The sequence below is a fragment of the Thunnus maccoyii genome, chromosome 22, assembly GCF_910596095.1.
Source record: "Thunnus maccoyii chromosome 22, fThuMac1.1, whole genome shotgun sequence".
NCBI lineage: Eukaryota > Metazoa > Chordata > Actinopteri > Scombriformes > Scombridae > Thunnus > Thunnus maccoyii.
The window spans coordinates 12,088,565-12,105,852 of NC_056554.1; the positions used below are offsets into that span (position 1 = coordinate 12,088,565).

At 40.8% G+C, this 17,288-nt stretch overlaps 1 protein-coding gene across 2 annotated transcripts in view; it reads left to right on the top strand.

Annotated features, from left to right (window-relative positions):
• The window catches only part of LOC121888919 (zeta-sarcoglycan-like), a 44,819-nt gene that overhangs the window by 393 nt on the left and 27,138 nt on the right, over positions 1-17,288 (top strand). For both annotated transcript variants that reach the window (XR_006093381.1, XM_042400512.1), the window contains exons 2-3: positions 7,774-7,968; positions 16,037-16,138. Coding sequence is in view for 1 of the 2 variants with exons in the window: in XM_042400512.1 (XP_042256446.1) it covers positions 7,774-7,968; positions 16,037-16,138 (297 nt within the window). In the remaining variant the exon portion in view is untranslated. The remainder of the gene's footprint in view (positions 1-7,773; positions 7,969-16,036; positions 16,139-17,288) is intronic.

Below are 17,288 nucleotides of genomic sequence, written 5' to 3' on the forward strand. Positions count from 1 at the left end.
ATGCCTTTAATTAAAACAAATAATTAACAGGTGAAATGGGAACTAGTTTGAATGCTAATAACGCTACACGCACGCGAGGTTTAACCTTGGTTTACCGTGCATACATAGATGATTATGATTATATATTAACTATGTGTGAATCATGCAATGGTGTTGTTTTATTCAGCAGTCCTAACTGGGGTTTCCCATGAGTCCTCTCTGCAACAGGTGCAATCACTGCCTCAATTGTTTCAGTGAAAATCCCAGCTGATTAAATATAAATGTAAACTGTCTGCTTACTCTTTGAATCTTGCAGTGGTTGCATCTCTCTCTCCAGGCAGGAGTGTGATGATTAATAACCACTGACCAGCGCTCAAACACCTCAGAAAAGCCTGCCTGGAGTTCTTTACATATCTCCCTCTTGCACTATACTTCATATTCTATGCATTCTTCCTCTTGAAGTATCACAGTAATGTGACAGCCTATGAATATTCTGCCTGCATTGGTTTCTCATTATCATTCCAGTCTAGCAGGGGGAGGCAGTAACCTCTTGGTACAGTATGTGCATCTCGTCTCCGTGCTGCAGTGCAAAAAAAAGCAGCTTGGTGTCAGAAAAACCCACACAGCAGAGCTACTGTTTGGCTGTGCACTCATGTCCATCCATTGGCCTGCTGCACGCACACACACACACACACACACAAACACACAGAGAGAGCTCTGGGCTTAGTGGTTGGGTCACGCTTATCAGTGAAGAAATCACCCCTGCTCACACTGGCTCTGAACTGATCCAGCGCTTCCCACTCAGGAGGGACAAGCCTGCGAGTTTGTCTTTCAGCTCATTTGTCACCTTTAATTGGAGTTTTTTTTTGAATTCTAGGAAGTGTAGGAATCCACTGTCTGCTCTAATTGAAACAGAGGCTTTGTCTAAGATGCTTTGAGACATTATTTTTGTTGATAATGCTGTGTGCAGTCTGGCAATTCCTCTGCGCGCTCCATCGGCTGATGAATGCAAATGACGCCTATGGGGTGCTGTCCAAAATGGCCCTGTTGGCTCTCCAAGGATTTACTAGGGATTAGCAAAGGAAAGCTAGTGTACTGTGGAGAAGTGTCTGTCTGTTTACATCAGCAGTTTGTCGTCTTCTTTCCTTCGTCAGAGCCCCTCAGGCAGGGACTGAAAGAGATGCAAACATTTTCGAGACTTTTCCAAACCAAGCTCTCCACATTACTAAATGATGCAAAGGTCAGAGTTGCAGCATGCCAATAAGGTCGGTTTTGTTGCACACTTTTGGGTAGCCATGTACAAATATTTTTCATCAAAGCGTCATCAAAAGCAGAGCCGCAGAAGGAAATTCTCTCTGAAAAACCTCTTCAAACAGCCTGTGATGTTCAGTCTTGTTGGCTGTGTGCTCTGATTGAACAGCTGCGACCCTCCGTTGTGTCGGACTTATTTGAGATCTTTGATCCCCGCTGTTGCCGTGCTTACAGTAGGGTTAGCTTGTTGCACCGCCATCCATCTGTAAAGAAAGGGCAACCACGCTGCAAAATATGAACCCATTGAACAAGCTCTAGAGCTATTGTAACTCCACCAGAGATGATGGAGCCACAGAAATTGGATTTCGCATCTTAGGTAGAGAAACTATTGACAGCGGCACCTTCACTCACATGCTTGATTGTCAAATCAACGAAATGTGAAATGGTTACATCAATGCATTGAGTTGCACGTTTGAAAAGTGGCTCATGTATAATTGGCTTTCCCAGTTACAGTCTTGTATTCAGGCCTCTCTGTCTCTTTGATTGGGTTTCCTGTCAAACTGAAAAGCCCACAGAACCTAAATAAATAGGTGCTTTAACACACTGTGTCAGACTTGTGCCAGGATTGTGTCCATTCGTTTTCCTCATTGCTGCCTCAGCGATTGTGCGGGTGTTCATACGCAGGACTGATGAGTACAGGCTTTTCAGTCATTAGTGTATCTCAAATGTTTTCTTACCACCTGCTGAGACGGCCCTGTGGGACTCCTGTGGCACCGCTGAGCGAGAGAGCGGTAGCCGATTTGCTGATTAACATTATCAGGCATTAATAACGTCTCATTTTCTTTCATTAGGGGCTTCTCAGCTGCATTTTGCTGCCTCTGCAGCATGTCACCGTTTGATCAAAACAGCATGTAGAATATCACCCTCCACGCTAATTGGTGAAGATGAGGCATGCTGGCAGTGGGTAGGGACTGCTGGGTAATTGCTGGTTTTGGCTGGATCCAGCTGTAATGTCTGTAGTTAAAGCTCTGAGGACCCCTTTCCTTTGCCCAACCACCCCGGAGCAGAAAGGAAAGTGACACACTCAGATCTCAGCAGAAACTTAAAAGGGGGTTGATAAAGTAGCGTTGTGAACACATAAATATGGTCGTGCAACAAATCCACAAGGACTTTCCCAGCGCAGTGCGTGATCTACAGAGATCAATGTTTTTATTGTACTTTTAGAGAAGCAAGTTACTGTGTAGGTGTTTAGTTTCTATGAATAGAAACCGTATGTAATCACGACTTGGGTTGTAGGTGGTAAACTATCCGTAGCTTTGTACTAGATCCATCCGCACGGTCATCTGTTGACATTTGTCTTTAGTGCACTAGAACGTATTTGGATCATTTCATCATAGATAAATCTGAATAATTGTGCACAAACAGGCCTCTTCGGATGAGGATTCTAAAAACAGTGAGGATGAGAGCACATTTCCCAGTCCAACAATTATTCTGAGTAGAGAGAGAAAGTCTCTTCTACAAAGTGCTTCTTGACTGTTGGGCCTGGAAGTTTGTGTTTGTGCGTTTGTTGATATAGTTTTTTGTGGGGGACGGTATCATTTACAATAATGAAGCTATACCTAAGAGGACCCTAAATGACATGTATTTTGATACATCAGTGCCTCTTATTTCCTTTCTAATGGTGTGCAAATTAAATACAAAGTGGTTAAAGTTCTCAGGCACCATGTCTGATTTCAGGCGTACAGCAGTTTCAAATTGATATAATACTTATTTCAATACACATTTCCTGCTGGACAACTTTTCAGGCTCGCAAATCTTTTCTTGCTTTAATCCCTGAATACAATCTGACCAAATTGTATTGAAGATTTAACAATTCTAAACAGGTTATCATTGGTTGATTGAATTTCTAGTAAGAGGCTATTGGGTATTGTAGCTGTAGCTTTCAGTTTAATTACATGGAATTTTGGCGATTTATTGAAAATTGTGATATTAGTGAATTTAAGTAGGAATTAATTGGATTTGTTTTCCAGCCTTGTATCATACAAGCCAATGTTAAGCAACTGCAGTGACCTTTAACCCCCCACTACTTCTGTTTTCTAATAATTATCAGGACACAGAAGTTCAAAACTATTAATGGTACAGGTTTTTAAATTGTTCTACCTGACATGTGGAATTATTCAGCCTCTTTCACTAACTCCATTGCCTCACAGTGTTTTTTTTTTTTTTTTTTGCATATAAAGTTGTAATTGTCAGACCTGAACTGATAAATTGGGACCCAACAAAGTGTGACATGCCTGCACAGCTCCTTTTGCAATCAATATTTTGTTTCTTAAAAGTCAAAGTTGTTTCTCACACCCGCTGCTGTTGGACACCGCCATCAGTCTATACAGCCGGCGTGTTTGTGAGAGTCAGCTGTGACCGGCATGCTGAAACGACAGATTGACAAAACGCCAGCTACTATGCAGTCCTCCATTTGCTCTGTGAATAACCGAGCTTTAGGATGCGTGACTCGACCGGGGTAATATATGCATTGAAACTCTTGCAAAGAAATCACAGGATCCACTTGCGTTGGGAATAGCGGGGTTGCCATAGAAATTACAAGGGCTGACGTTTCCCCTAGCAACAGTGGATTGAAATAGACTAAATCTGTCCAGCAGGGGCATTTCTGTAGGCTAAAAGATTGGGTTTTAAGCCGTTTTGTCTTGGTGTTATGTTAATAAAATTACACAATGGTCTGTGCAAGTTTAAGTGTCTGTTAGACTGTAGTTAAGACTTCTAAGTTAAGATAAGACTTCTTCCAACATTGTGGAAAGTTGTGAAATTTGTGTGACACTGCACTGAGAGTTTATATTCAGCCTTTGTGTAAGCACCTCTCATAATGCATTCGTCCCTCAGCTGTATCACTGGTTAAATTGGAATCACTGACATTTCTAGGCCAGCGATATGGGTCATTTGTGTTTGCTGCAAAGTCGCAACATCCATTTGTGAGACATCTGCCACCGCCGGCAGATGTGACCTGAACTGTTCGTCCAAGGAAACAGTCACGTAAAGGGTGGATTAAGTTGTGTGGCAGTGGTAAGCCTGCGGAAGACTCTTGTTAGATGCCATGTTTGAAGAGCGCCACCCTGTATTATTATCGTTCCGGTTTAGAGATTGTCCAATCATTCATGCTCTTCCAAGGAATGCTGTGCATGATGGGAGTTACAGAAAGGATTTGGAGGCTTCAGTAAATGGCCCAAACATTACATTTTGGTGGTTTTGTAAAACTTTGGCCAGCTGAAGTCTAAGCCAGTAAAATACTTTGTCATTTTTTTAAAAATACAAATTTGTAGAATTGACATTTTATTCTTTTAGGAAGATTAATTTATTAGTCAATGGACTAAAAGTGCTTCACATTCAAGTTCTAACTTCTCAAATGGGAGAATTTGCTGCTTCTCTTTGTCATGTATCACAGTAAACTGAATAACTCTGGGTATTGACTTTTAGTCAGACAAAAAACAAAACATTTGAAGTTTGTCACCTTGAGCTCTGGGAAGTAGTAATTGTCACTTTTTAATTAAAAGAAATAAATAAAAATACTTGTTAGTTGCAGCTTTTAATGTAAATCTAGGGCTGCAACAGATAATTAATTACTGATTAATCTGCAATTTTCAATCTGCAATAATTGTTTTGGCTATGAAGTGTAAGAAAATAATGAAAAAGTCCCATTATAATTTCCTAGAACCTAATGGGACATATTCAAATTGCTTGTGTTGTCCAACCAGCAGCCCAAGAACCAAAGATATTCAGTTTACCGTCACATACGATAAAGATTCCTCATTTGAGAAGCTGGAACTAGTGAATTTTACAGCGAATATTAAAAATAACTGAAAGGATTAATCATCAAAACAGTTCCTTATTAATTTTCTGTCAATTAAACAGCTAATGGTTTCAGCTCTAGATGGTGATCTCTAGATGATGACCCTGTTTTAAGTAAAAGCTTAAAGCACTGGATAAAGTGAAAATACATGTGTTTTTATTAACTCCTGACACTCTGCGAGACGTATGCCTATTTCTAGCACCAGCCCTTAACCACCTGATACGCCACATCCTGCCTGACGTGCTTTGTTACACAATTTTACAATTTTTTTTTTTTACAAAAACTGGATTCAGGGTCTGTAGTGGTTTTATAATCCCAAAAAAATCACTTCTGAGGGAATATTGATTTATTGCAGTAAAAACAGACATTATGTGTAGCATTGTTCCTTCTGTAAGCAAATCTATGTGCTGATGAGTTAAACACACATCAGGATACAGTTTCTTCTGCTATTTAAAGCTTGGTCAAGTAATTAAGTTCCTCTTTGGAAAAGTCACCAGCTTGGTGAGCTGAATAGTGCTTCCTGTGCCGTGGTTAATGAGAGCCTGTCAGGAAAACATACAATCTAATGATACCTGCCTTCAGTGTCCTATGCTAATGACATGCTGAGTATGAATAAAGCTTGCAGAGCATGGATCCTGACTTGACACACGCATGCATTATACTCACTGGAGTCCCTCTGGGGAAGACTGCACAGGTGTGTCAATTATGGATGTGTGCTTCATGCAATTAAAGCATTTTACACTGTCACGTTGCTCCTGTGAAAGTATGAGACACTTTTAAAAAGTCTTTGACATAGGTGGGTACCATAAAACATTCTGCAGCTGCTTAGACATTTTATCTTGGTTTGCACGACCAGGCGCTTTGCTTTATTCATTATCTATGCAGGAGAGTGGGATGGCAGGCCGCCTCAGTATGAATTCATCCCGACAACAGCTGAACAGAACAGTTCAGAGCTCAGCCGGCTTTGCACCCCGTTGATGGGGAGTTTCATACTGTCAGCCGGCAGACACGATCGGGTGGAGAGCAGCAACTGCTCACCCTCGCCTGGACGACCGCACTTGACAGACATCATCCTCTCTGATCTCAGATCAGAGCTCGCATGTAGAAGGTTCTCGGAGGCTGGCAGGCACTTAGTTACTCAGCCAGGTTGGAGAACATTTTTCTGGCACTAAATTGGCCCTTTGTCTCATAATCCGCCCCCTACTTTTATTAGTACTGAGTGGAAGAAAAGCCACCTGTCATTTCTTTATAATGTGAACATTTCAAATGGGCTTTAGAGATGCTTTTCAGTTACAAAAAACCCCCAAAACATTACCGGGTTGCCTTGGTTTTAAAGCTCACCCGTGGCAACCATTTCCATCAGTTTCATATGTTCTGCTGGATGTATCTCCATAAAGCCTACTTAGTGTGCATGTTGTCTGAAATATTTTCCTGTGAAAGGTTGGAGGGCAGTACCATTATAAAGATCTCCCCCCGAAGGGGAGCAGTAAACAGATCAGCTGCAGGAAGCTGCCACTCATAGACGGGGTTCGGAACCGAAAACTGGTTCCAAATTAGAATCAAGTCCAAAATGCTGAGAACTGGGTACCTGCTTATCAATTCCTAAATGGGATAACCCTTTATTGTTGCAAACAAAGGCTTCACATCTGCCAGGACCTGTCTATTTCATGGATCAATGCAACAGCATGTCGGTTTGTTTAGATACGAGATTTCATGGCTGATGTCACATCAGTAGTGAAAGATGGACCATGGTAAACGCTCAAAAATTTGGCTTCACTTTATTAAAGAAAACAACAGGGCGAAGTGCATGTGGGAAGCTGATTAGCTGTAAGTCAATTAGAATCGCAAACAAAGCTGTGACATGTTATTAAATCCATGAATTCATACATGATTTTCATAGTAAAGGACATAAATACAAGCAGAAATGTTCAGGACTTGCTTTCCAGGACTTTCAGTTAAATTATTCACATTAATAACTAAATTTGGCAACAGATTTCTATTTATTTTCTTGACAAAGAAGGGCTTTTCCACTTCTGGGTCAGTTATTCCCACAACTGATTACTAACTTTTGATCGATGAATCCTGACTGAATCTTGACTGATGATCTCCAATTCCCATACTGGAATGAAACACCGCACCTTTTGGGTTTTTTTTTTTTCAGAATGGGCCCTCTGATTTGGTATCTCTTAATAAAATAAAGTCACCCACATGACCTTGTCTTTTAGGCACAGAGCTTGATGGATTACTCTGCTACCGGTTCAATTTCTAGAACTATGTATGGGCCGCTGTTTCCATGTATGTCATCACAAGAGTTGTAAACAAGGGAAAATAGTAATTTCCCCCAAATAATTCTGCAACCTTTATTTAAAAATGTTAAAAATCAGTTCCCAGTGTATTACAGATTGAAGTAGGTCCTTCTCAGTCCATTTAATTACCAAGAAACAAGGATGTTTCAGCTTATACTCAGCTTACATTTATGCCATGCTTTCATCTTGTGTTCTTTATTCAGTAGCACCACTTTTCAAAAAATTGTAAGATAACACAGTCGTGCATCTGCCCAGAGTCATTGTTAGTGGTGCTTTCAAGTTAATAACCACTTAGAATATGTGATTGCTTTCGTGGAGTGAATCTATCCTTGATAGCCATCTGACATAAAGGCTCCTGTGTGTGTGTGTGTGTTTCAGATTACCCAGGAGCAGTTTATTCTTGCGTCCCAGTCGCTGCACCTCCAGCGACCAGGCTGTGATGCCGTCTACCCAGTGGGTCTGTACGGCTGGAGGAAACGATGCCTCTATTTCTTCCTGCTGCTGCTGCTGGTCACCATGATAGTTAACCTGGCCCTCACCGTCTGGATCATAAAGGTCATGAATTTTTCAGTGGTGAGTACAGCACAGCCTCCTCTGAAATAAAGCTGATAAAGTCGAGAGGGCATCAACATATTTGTGTGTTTGGCTGCTGTTTGTTATGAACTGATTTGGGACAACAGTTGTTGGAAGACTTTACATTTTTACTGTTCTTGACAAGTACTCTTTCCTGGATAAAGGTCCACTGCAGGGTTGCAACTACAACTTTCATCAATCATTTTATCGATAATATATCAGAAAATTGTAAAACAAAACAACAAAAAAAACCCTAAAAGGTTCCCACAGCCTAAGGTTATGCCTTCAAATTTCTTGTTTTTGTTCAACCAGCCATCGAAAACCCATGAATGTGAAAAGGCAAAGTTTCAAGTTGCAAAATAACATTTTAAAGAGACTTCAGTTGGGAAATATTGTGAAGCACAATGATCTCTTTGTTAAATGCCGCTAAACTCTTACAGACTTAAACAAATACCCACAGTATAGCTTATCGCTAGCCCTCTAAAGTTAACTTTAGTTGTACAATAAAAAGCTTAGAAATTTGTGATTTTAGATCAGAACAACAAACAGTAAGTACTTGGCATCTAGTGCACAGCAAGACTTCGTACCAAATTACTTTTTGGAAGTTTTTTTTACTGTGTTCTCAAAACAGTGTGACATGAATTTTAAAGACAAAACACAATGATAGAAGAAACACAAATAATGATAGCATCAATGTGCATCAGACTACTTTGCATAGTTTACTGTCTGAAAGTTTGAGGAAGAGTTTATCTACAAAAACTAATTTTACAGTTTGTAGTTGTATGTATAGATCTTTCTTTTTGCTTTCTTTCTTCTTAGTGTTGACCTTTAATACTAATCCTAATACAAACCCTGATGTGAAGACTTTTTTTCATCATACAAACACCATCTCTCATGTTGTGTGCTTTGGCTCATCTGAATTTGATGAAGAATTAGAAAAGACTTGGCAGCAGCACCAGCTGACACAGGATGTGTTCATCTCCAACGAAAACCAAACACACAGCCACTGCGAGTCCCTGTGACATTTTCAGGGACATTGCACACAATTTACCATTTTGTCAACAAACCCCTGATGGCAGCATCTCCCCTCTGTGACGGATGCATCCCCTGGCTATTGGCTATCACTCCTCTACTCCTTCGCCTCCCATCAATCTGTGTCACAAGCAAAAGACCTTATCAGTGCTGTTGGTGTCGCTCCAGAAAATGTACTCCACTGCTCCCCATCTCTCAGAACATGGGCAGCTCAATAAGAAAACACGTGCCAACATATACCCCCTTTTTACTGGAACAATAGTACATTGTGAGCTGCTGTATGCCCTGCTGGTTTTATTTGTCACTGACAACCATTCATTATTACCAACCATCACTAGAAGGCTATTGGAGAGAAGTTCTCCAACTTACTTTAACATTTAGAAGTTAATCTGAGCTCCTGGTCCTGTATACACTAAGGATTTACAATTTATCATCAGTGGACAAGCAGAATAAAAGGTCCTACCACTATCTCACAAATGGCACAGTATCCTGCCAGGAATCACAGATTGTCCCTGTCTTTCAGCAAGAGTATGACCACGTGTTGGGGCACATGACCCTGACTATAGGCTACTGCCCAAAAGCATTTGTTTTGACCATAGGCTGTATGTAGAGATGGACATAGTGAGGTGTGATGTCACCCATTGGTTCATAATCAAGTAACATTAAATTTACCCAAATATTGCATGACAGCATCCTGTGAGGGTGTTGTTAGTGTCACTCCTGAACCACAAACACAATAGACCCGCATGTGTGGAGAAAAACATATTTTTTTAGTCTTTAAACAGAAAAAATATCGACTTTCTAAAGAGAAGTTGATACTTTTTGAATGGGAGTCAATTGGAGCAGGGATTTTTTGGAGCCAGCATCTAGCTTCAGCCTCAAGGTGTGGTAGTTGCTGCTTGGTTTTGACAATGAAGTTGTTCTCAATACTGCAAGTGTTATGAGAGATTTTCATCTTAAATGTGGATGTTACTTACCTCGTGTGGCAGCTGGATTCACAACATCAACATCATGCAAGAATCCATCTTGTCAGGCTTCAAGTTATGAACTGGTGTCCAAGACGCAAGACGGTGTAATTGTAAGACGGTGATGGCCAGATAGTTCATCCAATCACCTGCCAAGTATTTTTTGAAAATGCCTGCCCTTTTCTAAACAGTGTCCAAGGACGACTTCTCAGATCGTTCTGTGTAACAAACCATCTGGCACGTCAGGTTAGCTTAAACTGTAGCTACAGCTCAAACTCTCAACTTAAAAAAGTATGCCTGTCTGCCAAGTAAGAAGTAGTTTAAAGGGGCATGCCAGTGATTTTTAGTTAGGGAGTTTACAAGAGTCAGATTTTTTTTTTTTTTAATTAAAGCAGCAAAGACTGAGATTTCCTGACTTTTAGCCCGTAGTGTAGGTCAAGCTGTAATGAAATAATAAAAATGCTTGATCCTTCACTTCCCATAATGCAACCAATAGCTTTTCAAAATCACATCTCCAGTTTGAAACACACACTTTCTACTACAAGTCTGAAAGTAAGAAAGCTCCTCCAGATCCACAGAAGACATTATACAACTGAATAGGAGTCAACATCGCTAGTAAATTGAGCTTCATGTGTAAAATCAGTAAGGTTTCTCCTTTGCTTAAGTCTTATTTTCATGTTCATGGCCAAATCCCACATAAAGATCACAAACAAATAAATTGTTTATGTCCTCCAAGGTCAGTGGAAATGTGCTCCTAGGATTATGAGATATCCTGCTTAAAGGACAACAAAGTAACAGTGACCACTTAATCTCTTTGGCAGCATTTATAAATCTGCCATGATGATTGTGTACTTTTAATGCTGCCTCCACTCTTAATTCAGCGGAGGCAGCATTCAAACCACCCATGAACATTGCTCACATTGTACAAAAAACATTTCTCATTGCCCAGCCATTGTAAACAGAATACATTTCACAAGCAAACATAGATGCTTAACTTCTTTACTGGTCTAGAGATAAGTCACATGGGTTGTTTAGGTGTCCTTTTTGTCTGGATGACATATTAAACTTGATCTCTATCTGCACCACCTCTGACACCTCGTCCACTGCTCTGGATCAAAGTGTAGCACCCAGTAGCTTTATAAAGCTCAACTGTGACACAACTTGTATGTGCTTATTGAGGATGCCAGGCTAACCTTGGTTGTCGTCTTTGGCTGTACCTTTTCTTTTAAATCCTGAAGAGCAAAATCTGCCAGTTTATGTTTTTCCACCACACTGCCTGTATCTGTCTATTTCTCTTGTACACTGATGCCTCATCCAGGCCTTCAGCGTGTCACGATTGGACTGTTGTAACTCCCACCTACTCGTCTGACTGACTGCAGCATGTACGGACTCTGCTGCCTGACTTTTCACGCCCACCTAATCACCTCCATCTCAGCACTGGAGTTGCTTTAAAGTCTTGCTGCTGACATACAAAGAGAACTGCCCCACCCTCCTCCTCCGCTTCTCTGACTTTGTCCTCCTGTCTGTCCCCACTCCATGTGTGATGGAGTCCTCCCAGGCTGTACTCTACCTCTATAATTCACTCCCTCCACCAATGGACTCTTTCAACACGATCCTCAGGACCCATCTGTTCACATACAGCCTCACAAAGCTGCCCTCAAACTTCACTTTGCTCATTGTGGTGTGGCACAGCAATCATCGTGTCCAATTTCTACTGAATTATCTACCCACAAAATCAGATCCTGAATAAATATGCCACAGAGTTGTAGAGTCATGGTTCATTTTATACAGTATTTGTAATTTTATTTTCTTAATGTGATGCATTTCCAGTTGAAAAATGTAACAATTCTGACTGGTTAGACCACTTCCCAAAACTGTGTGGGTGTGTACAGCCTGAGCTTGATTGACATCTTCCTCATTCTCCAGTTAGCTTTGTTGCACCACCTGCTAGGGTGGGACAATTTACATCTTTATAATTGGCACCTTTTATATTAGTTAGTGACCTCACATATTTCCTAGCATACTGTAGCTCCACCCACCTTCAACCTGAGCAGAGATTTAATCAGCTACATTAACCAAAAACACCTGTGAGTGTGCAGGATTTAAAATTTCCATTTCATTAAAATGTAGTGAAGGGTGTAGTGAAGAGACTTACTTTTAGTCCACACTCTGCCAGTCCATGTTTAATTGTTGACAGAGATGACAACATCTGGTTAAGTGCAGTTTGAATTTGTTTTTATGCTGTTTTATCTCATTTTAAAGCCTATTGAGAGCCTGAAAAACAAAAGAATAAAAATATGACAACAACAATATCAACAGTTTCTACTTCATCTACAACTAGATGTACTACTACAAGTATAGCAACTACATCTAAAACTACAAATATTTATATATATAAAAACAAATACTGCATGTATATACAGTATAAGCATAAACAGTACTACTAGTAACAATACAAGTACAACTAATACTAATAATACTACAAGCACTACTACTAACAAAACTATAGGGTTTAATATAGCACCTTTCACAGAGCAGGTCACAAAGTGCCTCACAAGAGTAACATTGTTAAAAACATAAGACCATAAAAGTAGTACAATATAACATACAAAAAAGAAACAAACTATAAAACATGAGCAACAACATAATTTAAAAACACACAAAATACAAACATTATGAGGTGAGACAAAGGCCAATTTGAATAAATGAGTCTTCTGCTTTTTAAGGGTGTCAACAGAGACTGCAGATCATATGTCTGTTGGAAGAGTGTTCCACAGTGTTGGCGCCACCACTTCAAAGGCACCATCACCTTTTGTATTAAGTTGAGGGCGAGGGACAACCAACAAGCCCTGCTCAGACCTAAGTGTCCTATTGGTAATGCATCGAGGTCAGAAATGTACATGGGTGCCTGACCATGTAGAGCTCTATATCTGAACATAAGAACCTTAAAATTAATCACAAACTTGATTGGAAGCCAATGTAAATGGGTGTGATGTGAGTCGTCCTGCTGGACCTGGTCAACAGCCTTGCAGCAGTGTTTTGGACCATTTGTAGATGGATCAGGGAAGACTTGCTGAGGCAGGTGAAAAGGGAATTAAAGTAGTCCAGCTGGGATATAAAAGCGTGAATAATCATCTCTAGCTCAGTTTATGACACAATAGACCTATGTTTGGCAATGTTTCTTAGATGAAAGAAACGTGAACATGTTGATCTAATATATTTGATGTGATTAAATATAACACTGACATTTCTAAGATTAGTCTGTACAGCTGAAGAAAGGGACCCAATACACTGAGCAACCTTGGAAGCTATGCTATCTGAAGCAATGATAAGGACCTCAGTCTTATCTGCGTTTAGTTGTTAAAAGTTGTTAGCCATCCAGTCCTTTATGGCAGTCAGACAGTTCTGCAAAACAGATAGTTTGTCAGTCTCCTCAGGTTTAAAGGAAACATACAGCTGAATATCAAAAGTGAGAGATGCCTTTTAAATTTGCTAATAATATGACTATATTATTAATAGGGAAGCATATACAGAGCAAATAATATAGGACCCAATACAGAACCCTGGGGCACACCACAGGAAAGAGCAGCAGTTTCAGACTTGTGGGGACCAGGCAACACAGAAAAACTCCTATCCGAGAGATAGGAGGAGAACCAGTCCAGGGCACTCCCAGAGACACCCACCCACTGCCTAAGCCTTTCAGTCAGGATATTCTGATCTACAGTATCAAAAGCTGCACTAAGATCTAGCAGCACCGCAACAGATCATTCACCCACATCAGAAGACATCACTCTGTCATTGGAGACTCTGAGAAGAGCTGTTTCAGTGGAATGCTTCTGACGGAAACCAGATTGGAAGTTATCTAAAATGTTGTGTGCAGTCAAGACAGCAGTGAGCTGTTTGGCAACAACTTTCTCTAAGACTTTAGATATAAAAGGCAGCCTAGATATAGGCTTGTAGTTTTTGGGAAGGGATGGTTCAAGGTTAGTTTTTTTCAGAAGAGGCTGAACAACTGCATGTTTAAAATAGGCTAGGACACAACCAGATTGCAGGGAGCTATTTATAATAGAGACCAGGCATGGACCAATAGACCCAAGTGCATTTTAAGCATGGATGTTGGTAAAATCTCTGCAGGGCTGGAGGAGGTTTTGATACTGCCCACCAGATCAGTGAGGTCTTGCAGAGAAATAGGAGAGAAGCAGTCCAAAATTGATGGCTGGGTTAAATAGGCATAAAAGGGAGTAGAGGAGGGGATGATGCTAGCCCTGACATCTCTAATCTTATCCACAAAGAAAGAGCAAAAGTTACTGCAATCCTTATTTGAAAAGACAGGCACATCAGGAGGTGCAGGAGTGACAGTGTTGTTGATGGTATCAAACAGGACTGTAGGGTTGCGTTTACTGGAGGAGATTATGTTGGCAAAGGAGGAAGCCCTCACATCCTTAACCATGTTGTTAAATTCAGTTAAAAGGTCTTTGTAATGGAGATGGTGTGTATGGAGGTTAGTGGATTTCCACAATTGCTCTACCCTCCAACATTTACGCCGGAAACAATGAATGTTGTCATTTAACCTTTTGTTAGGGGCCACTTTATCCAACATGGTGGAGCAATGTGTGATAGAGGAGTGGACCACACAAGTAACGTCAGTGTGAGAAGACAACACTGTGCTTTGGTCAAAAGCTGCAGAAAACGTCTCATCTGAGAGGTGATTTAAGATGTGAGAGCACTTTACATGTTTACTGGACAGAGAATCTAAATTAAAAGACAGCTTGAACAGAACACATTCATGGTCAATAACATGCAGCTTCTTAGAGCAGACAGAATCAATATTCAAACCAAGTGTAAAAACAAGGTCCAAAATATGACCCCTAATGTGTGTGAGACCAGACACAAGTTGAATAAAGTTAAAATAACATTAAGAAAATCAGCAGGAAAGCTACAAGAAACGTCATCTATGTGAATATTAAAATCACCAACCATAATAACTCTGTCCAACCTAATTATAGATTATTATTAAAAAAACACTGAATTCGGATATAAAAGAACTATTATGACCAGGGGGTCAGTAAATTAAAATACAACTTTGGTCATCTGCAGTTCAAATGAGGAGAAAGCCCCAGTGCTGACTGTCCAACTTTGAAAGCAGTTCCTGAAAACCACGGCGAGTCCTCCACCACGGCCCAAGTACTACTGCTAACAATACAAGTACTATTAATACAAACAATACAAGTACTACAACAACTACTAACAATGCAAGTACTACCACTACAAGGAGTACTACTACTAACAATACGAGTATTATTACTACTAACAATACAAGTACAACTAGTACTAACAGTACAGGTACTACAACTAACAATACAAGTACAACTAGTATTAACAATACAAATACTACTACCAGTACTAACAATACAAGTACTACTGCTAACATTACGAGTGCAACTAATATGAATGATACAAGTCCTACTACAACTAACAATACAAGTACTACTACTACTATGAGTACTACTACTAACAATACGAGTATTATTACCACTAACAATACAAGTACAACTATGAGTACTAACAATACAAATACTACTACCAGTACTAACAATACAAGTACTACTAGTACTACCACTAATAATGCTAATAATAATAATAGACACACCAGCACTAAGTAATCTCGTGTGAATCTATGTGAACATCTTTCTGATAGTTTCATACTTGAGTCATATTCATGAATCTTCTCCTCAGCTGCCACATTAGCTGTGCTCTCTCCCTCAGTCTGCCTCCTGCTGCGTGCAGCCTGTCACCCTGACACCACTGAATGTCTGTGGCATTGTCACCTCGATGTCATGTCCTACTTCTGCGCTGTCACTCAGCGCTGCCTGTCCACTGGCCCGTCTGGCATGCAGCAGCTCCCGCTCTGCCTAATGCAGTTCAGCGACAGCAGGATTACATTTTTTATGCTCTTGAGGAGCTATAATCCTTTGAATTAAATCAGGAATTTTGTCAAGGGTGGTATTACATTTTTGTACATCAGCACTGCGCATCACACTGTCACTGATACATTCTTGATTATGTTTCAGGATGGTATGGGAAACCTGCATTTGAACCAGGATGGGATTCGTCTGGAGGGAATTTCCGAGTTTCTCCTGCCTCTCTATGTGAACGAGATCCAGTCCAGAAGGGTAAGTTGCTCCCTTTGCTCCTCTCACCAACTTTGAGTTGCCTGTTAGTCAATACTCCGCAGCGCTGATGAACTATAGAAATAACTACCATCGACTGAAACTCATGTGAAAGCTCTCCTGGAGAAAGATCTTGCCACAGCAGCAGACAAGCTGGTATTGATCTCCGTGTTGAGAAAGTTATGATCAATTCATTAACAACAAAGGCCAACTTCCATCTGAGCTCAGAATTGACGATATTTGATGTAACCTTATGTTTGTGTCTCAACAAGAGACATTACAGTCTTTCCCTGTCCAGTGCTGCTCCTCCTCCTCCTCCTCCTCCTCCTCATTTCCTGTCATCCTCTAGCAGCGCACTATCAAGGCCTCCTATCGGCAGGAGATGGGTAATAGGCTGCCTCTCGGCTCCTCTCAGGCTTCATACAACCCTACAGGACATTACAGACAATTACAGAGGGACCAGAGTCCCCCCGCTGGATTTCCAATCAAGCCCACGCGATAAATTCCCCTCTTCCACTTCCTCTCTCCCTTTTCTCCTCTTTGATGTTTAGTAGATTAACCAACACAGCTCCAGTGCAAAGTTGATCCAAATTTCCCTCTCCCACACGAATCACAGACGCTCAGTTGGATCATCCCCTTTTCAGTGATTAGGCACGGTGCAGAAAGCAATTTCAAGCACTGGAAGCCGGGGTTCCATGTAAATTTGATTTTTGAGGGACGTCGATGGAGGAAGAGGTTCGATAGTGGGCTCAATTTGCCACACCAGATTGAGAAACAACTTGGAATTGCCCTCTCTTGCTCTTTGATGTTCTAGTTGGAGCTAAATGTTGATTTAAATATAACAGTGGTGCACTTTAGCAAAAGCAAACACCTCAAGGCCACAGCAGACGCCCAAGCCGAACACAAGCCAATATTTCATTCTCCCAGTGCAATACCACCTGCAGACATTTTTACTGTCTTGTTTTACAGACAGGCTGCGCAGTGGCCCCCTTATCTACCGGCTGCAGAGATATTTGCAGGACAAAAATCTCCGTGGGTCACTCGATATTTCTCACCTGAGGAAATATGTCAAGCACTGAGAGAGCGAGCAGGGATTATGGTTATCCAATGAGTTTACACCACGGTGCACAGTGCTGTTCCTCAGTCAGATAAC